A 6058-nucleotide genomic window follows, 5' to 3' on the forward strand; every position below is an offset into this window, starting at 1 on the left:
ATCTGTTAAGATTCTCCTTATGTGTGTGCTGCAGCCAGAATTTGAAATCTGTCAGGATTTTAAAACTCCTGTAGTCTGAGCCAGGCTTTAACAAACTGCTCGACACAGACTGAAAGGATACCGAGATTTGATAAATCTAATAATTCGATATTGATTCTCTGTTAATCATTACATTTTAATGTGTTGGAAAAGTTGTAAGGTACATTTAGACAATAAAGGCAATTGAAAAAACAATCTCTTTATTATATTTTTGTAACATTATTGAAGAAACTAAATGTATTCAAGTCAATGTCATGTAATTTTACACAAATAAATGACTTGATTTGTTTTTAATACTCATTATAAAAGATCTTAATGAAATTAAGAACTTAAAGTAATAGTTCACCCAAAAATGAAAATTCTGTCCTCATTTACTCGCCCTCTTTTTTATTTCAATCTTCCGCAGAACAAAAAATATATATTTTGAAGAATGTTGGTAACTGGCACCTATTCAGTTGCATTGGTTTTCTGTCCATACAATAGAAGTGAATGGGTACCACTGATGTTTGGTTACCAACTTCAAAATATCTTCTTTTATGTTCTGCAGAAGAAAGAAAGTCATACAGGTTTTAAATGAAACAAGCGTGAGCAAATGATGACAGAATGTCCATTTGTTTGGTGAACTAACACTTTAAGGTTGTCAGGTTTTTAATGACAATACAAAGCAAAATGAAAACTTAGTTTCTATTTGAATTGTATTTAAGTAAATTACTCTCTGTCATTGTCAATATTTTCAAGGAAGTTAATATTTTGCTCCAGAAGATCAGTTCCTAAATCATCCCGCCTCCCACCAAGTGGGTTGACAAGCTTCACAAGCTGTTCCATGTGTCTGTCTTGGAGGTTTAATTGGTTGGCAGGAATCTCAACAGCCTCTGGCCAGTGGAATACAGTATGAGAACCAGGAGGAACAACAACTTCTGCAGCTGGGGGAGTGTTCATTTCTTCAACTGGTTCCTCATCTACTCCAAGAATTCCCTGTATACCAGTCTGGTTTCGATGTAGCTGCAAGAGACATCCTCGAATAAAGATCTGGTGGGGAGACATGTAACGTGCAGTTCGTAGCTTGTGGTGGTTCCACTGATTAACAAACAGTAGCAGATCTCTGTTGATTCTGGGTATATACACATAATGCAGTGCCCAGAGATGCATTTCATTGGTGCTGTCAATTTTACCCTCACTCTCCAAAAGCATGAATAAGGTGTAGTAAGTATTAGTGATGCCCCGCCAAACATCACCCCACAGTCTCTCAATCCTGTGATTGTGCGTGCTCCTTCCTCTCAGAGCACTTCCTCTGTTTGAGCCCCTAAAAACGTTCATGAAAAGACAGACTGCATTATTCTCCCCTCCAAAATCACAGCGGACTCTTGAAGGTAGTCCGTGTTTACCAATGGCCTCTACAAAATTATCAAAAACAGTGTTGCTCTGATTGTTGTCAGAAGCCTTCAAGAAAACAACAAGTCTGCTGTAGCCATCAATTCCACCGTGTATGACAATTCGCCACCTTAAACAAATGAAGAGAGGGTTATTAGATGGAAAAAATACTGTAGCATTGATAAAACTAAAATAATTAGGCCTACAGTATGTGACTGGCCGTCATCTCAAAAATTTGTATACAAAGTACTGGAAAGTAACACTACTTGATTTGTTTGTATTTGCTCCCATCTGTAATATCACAGGAATATATATCTGGTAAATGTATTTGTTGGTTTTAACACAGTGCTACTTTATCTTTGTAACCTAATAGAAAAAAAGAACTTTATTACCTGATTAACTTGTGATTGCCATCCAAGTGCCATAATGAGTTTGGGCCTGCAACTTTATAGATTCTTCTGTGTAGTCTTCGCTTGGTGACCCTCTGGGCTGCTCCCATTGGATTGGTCCTGATTAAACTTTGTCTCACTCTGTGCCGCTGCACTACAATCCCCTGACCTGCCAGACGCGCTCTCACTGCTTCTGCCCCAAGCTCATCATTGCCTCCAACTAGTTCTCTGACTAGGTTATCAAGATCAGAGTCTGATAGATTGGTGTATCTGTCTCTAAGTGAAATGTTGAATTTCCTGTTAATAGAAAAAACAGCACATGAGAGACTGAACACAATATAATTAAATAATTGTCTTGCTAAATATTAAGTGAATAATGTACCCAATGCATATCAGATACAATGCTAACATTTTTGATATTAGAAGCACATTTGATATATCTTCTCTATCCATCTCAAAAATTTGAGAAACACATATATCTGCACTTTTAAATTATACATAAATGCATGAAAGATGAAACAATGTGGATGTTGCAATAGTTTCAAGTTCACTAAATATCTGTACAATTTAAAGCATAAGGAGAGTATAAACTGCTGAGAACAATAACCTCACCTTAAACGTCGCTTTACTGTTCGTTTGGACACTCCCAAGATTTCTGCCATCTGTTTTGTTGAAAAATTATATTCCAGCAGAAACTGCAACTGTTCCTGTGTAATGGAATATTGTGGACGACCAGGTAGACCCCTCACCAATGGAACACTGTAAGCCTGGGGGACTAAGGTTAACAGAATAACAGGTTAAATAACAAATCATAAACAAATCGTAGCCAAGTGATTAATATTTCAGTCAGTCTGGTTATGTGGACCATACCTTGCAGTTGAGTTAAAGTTTCCAGAATATGATTTCCAAATCATATTTCCAAACACTTTCCAAAGTTTCCAAACACAATCCAGGATAGCATTTGCTGTTTCTGCATCCAGGAGTCGCACTCTGGACCATACCACACTTCTGGCCATTGTCTGCATTCTGTAGTTCATAAACATAATTAATTAGGTACTCTGTCTTAGACTTTGAGGCTAGTTAAAACAGTGGTGTAAAGTATTGGAGTAAATGTACTTAGTTACTTTACTTAAGTATCTTTTTGCTACTTTGTAGTTGTACTGAGTATTAAAGATATTAGCAACTTTTACTCTCTACTTAACTACATTTTGAACAAGTATATGTACTCTTTACTCCACTACATTTGTAATGACTAATGCAATTACACATTACATTTTGCATGGCACCTATCTTATAATTAATATTGCCATTTACAGGGTAATGAAGGTACTACAATCTTGTGGATTTTGCCCTAACTTACAAAAACTTGTCAACATGGCTTCTTTATATGAATATGAGTGCAGTATCAGGTAGAGTCAATCGCTGGCGGTTTATACACGGTTAGCCCTTACCCGCTATTTCTACAGTAATATATTGGCAACACTTTGCCAGCTAGTTACTGTAGGTCACACATCTACAAAAGCTCTTATTTTTAAAACTAACTCTTCCTAAATGTGCTCTAAACATGTTTGCTCAAAATTTGACCATGTGGTGGGACTATTGCCATGAAGTGATGTAAACCAGTAAAAAGAATGTATAGTATTTCAATTTTCAAAAGTGCTCTCACACTATATAGACAAAATATTAACCTATAGAATGAGTCGGACACAGAGAAATGAACAATCCACATATGAATCTCAACAATGGTGACAATCAACTGAACAGCTTCATGCTGCAATGCATGCTGGGTACATAGTACAAAACTCATTCATGATTGTTTGTCACCATTGATGAGGTTTGTATGTCAAGTGTCTAACTGTGTCTCAATTGCAAAGAAAGATTTTCTGACAGAGATCTTTCCATTATAACATGTAATCACTTTACCAAACATATCTTAATAAATCTTAAATGCTATATTATTATTATTTAATGATTGAATTCTTTCAGATGTATCTTCAGTTACTAAGCAAACATAAAGTTGCGTTCCTGTAAAGTCCCTTTCAGTGTTATTGTATAAGTGTACATTTTAAAGCTACAAGAAAGTCAAAGAGTCCAACCAAAGCAAACACTGATCGCCATAATGGTGACTTAAAACATAATTGAACCACTATGAACTCGAGTTCAATCCAATGGGCTGGTTTCCCGGACGGGGTTTTAGCCTAATCCCAGACTACTTTAAAAATGAGTGGCATCTTGATCGAAAACAACTTGCACTTGCATATCTTAAAATATATCAGTGCGATTGTTTTGTCTCAAGATGCACACTGTAATGTTTGTTTGTAAAGCATGTTTTTAAAAACGCCTTAAATATCCTAATTTAACTAAGGCCTAGTCCTGGTTTAGGCTAAGCCCTGTCCGGGAACAGCGCCCAAAAAGATCTTACAGAGATGACAGAAATAAAGTGAAAGTGGTGTCTGTAATATGTGAAGATGTTATTGATGTTTGTGTTTAATTCTCCTCTGGTGAAATCTTGACAGATATTATTGTGTTCATCTGTTATTTAACTTGTTCATCTAAGACTGTGTGACTTAAGTGCGTTAATAGATTCTTTATAATGTATCTTCAAACAGCCATTGCAGTAGTTGAACACCTACAGTAACTAGCTGGCAACAGTGTTGCAAGTATATTATGTAGAAATGGCAGGTGAAGGGCTAACAGTGTATGTGAAATGAGGACATGATTGCAGCTGGCCATGAGGCCCAAACCAGCATGTCCAGTGCAAAAAGGCTTTGACTTTTTAATTCTACTTAACATTATTTTATTTATCGTTATATTGAAGAGACCTTTTGAAGGAGTTTGGTTTACTTATGAGCACTTGAGCTTAAATGAGACTTGGGTGTTTGTAATGACGTAGGTTATGGTGTCGACCATGATTTGTTGCATTTTGAGGTGTTCAGTCTTATTATGATTTAAGAAAATAAATGCGATTACTCTCCTCACAACATCGACTGTTTTTCACTGACATGTCTCTTAAGTGTTGAGGACTAGTGCTCTTTGAGCCTACATTCAGTATGAGTAAAATACTCAAGTACTGTTAAAATCAGATACTCGAAGACTTTTACTCAAGTCGTTTTGGAATTGGTGACTTGTAACTTGTAATGGAGTAATTTTCACTGCAGGTATCTGTACTTTTACTTAAGTATGGTTTTCAGGTACTCTTTCACCTCAGGTTAAATATACTGCATAACTACTAGTGGCAAATAAAAAATATGTTGCGTTTTGAAAAGAGGATATCAGTAAAGTTTAGTTTAGTAAAAAAATGTAATGTGAATATTTGCTGTTGTTAAACTCAATGACAACACCCTTAAGAAATTAACCATGATGGCATGGCATTCAAGTTGCTGGAAGTCAGCCATCTTATAAATGTAATGTTTTTGGACATACCTGGTTACGATAATATTCAAATCATCCTCTGTGTGATAAGAGGACGCCAATCCAATGCAGTCCGTAAAGGTTCTTTGACAGTTTAATAAAAACTTCTAAGAGCCATCCTAGAGAGCATTCAACTTTTCCACCTTCGGAGACAAAAACCACCAAAGTTAAAAAGGGGATTCTGGGACGTAAAGATGAGATGACAACCCATGACATAGGACTGACATCACAACCAACGTATCACTCAGAATTTATACGTTTGCCTACGTACATGCCAACGTACAATTACAATCTCATTCGCGAACAAATGTTACGTGTGACGTCTGCATAGGTATTTGATTACCTAACAGCGCATCATCCCTCACGCAAAAAATGTTCGTCTGATGTTTATATACGTATATAGCAACGTGCCATCGCATCACAAATGCAAATATAATCTTAAACAGAGCAACGCTATTGGCTGGTGTACGGTCTGACGCGATCACCCGAACTCAACCTTCGTATTTACGCGTACAAAATTGTCATGTTGACGCATCCAAATTTCACGCGTTTCGCGTATATGTTTGTCCCGTTCGCGTCTTCATAAATTGAGACGAGACAAATACTCTCATGACGTGCCGAGCAACGTCTGGATCAGTCTTGCATGCGCTAAAAAGCAACGGTCAGACAAAGACAAGAGACACTAGGAAGTATAAGGGAAGAAATAATGAGAGTGAATAGTGTCAGGTCGGGCGCAATTAAGGGAAAAGGCTAATTCATAGTGGAAAGTGAACATGCTCGTGGTGTGTGTGTGTGTGTGTGTGTGTGTGTGTGTGTGTGTGTGTGTGTGTGTGTGTGTGTGTGTGTGT

At 37.0% G+C, this 6058-nt stretch overlaps 1 protein-coding gene across 1 annotated transcript; it reads right to left on the minus strand.

The window, feature by feature from the left end:
• Positions 1 to 321: 321 nt before the first annotated feature.
• On the minus strand, positions 322 to 2805 carry LOC130549825 (uncharacterized). Its single transcript, XM_057327162.1, has 4 exons — positions 2670 to 2805; positions 2412 to 2574; positions 1803 to 2096; positions 322 to 1540 (listed from the first exon to the last, which is right to left on the minus strand). Exons 2-4 carry the CDS (start codon positions 2459 to 2461, stop codon positions 748 to 750), a joined length of 1137 nt encoding a protein of 378 aa, XP_057183145.1. The 5' UTR covers positions 2462 to 2574; positions 2670 to 2805; the 3' UTR covers positions 322 to 747.
• Between the last annotated feature and the right edge of the window lie 3253 nt (positions 2806 to 6058).

Source organism: Triplophysa rosa, unplaced genomic scaffold, assembly GCF_024868665.1.
Source record: "Triplophysa rosa unplaced genomic scaffold, Trosa_1v2 scaffold17_ERROPOS7180667+, whole genome shotgun sequence".
Lineage (NCBI taxonomy): Eukaryota > Metazoa > Chordata > Actinopteri > Cypriniformes > Nemacheilidae > Triplophysa > Triplophysa rosa.

Bases quoted from the DNA above. Each gene is read 5' to 3' on its own strand.
- LOC130549825 (XM_057327162.1), bottom strand. From the start codon at position 2,461: ATGGCAGAAATCTTGGGAGTGTCCAAACGAACAGTAAAGCGACGTTTA. The intron at 2,097-2,411 runs GTGAGGTTATTG...TTCTATTAACAG, and splicing joins ACAGTAAAGCGACGTTTAAG to GAAATTCAACATTTCACTTA. The intron at 1,541-1,802 runs GTAATAAAGTTC...CATTTGTTTAAG, and splicing joins GGCAATCACAAGTTAATCAG to GTGGCGAATTGTCATACACG.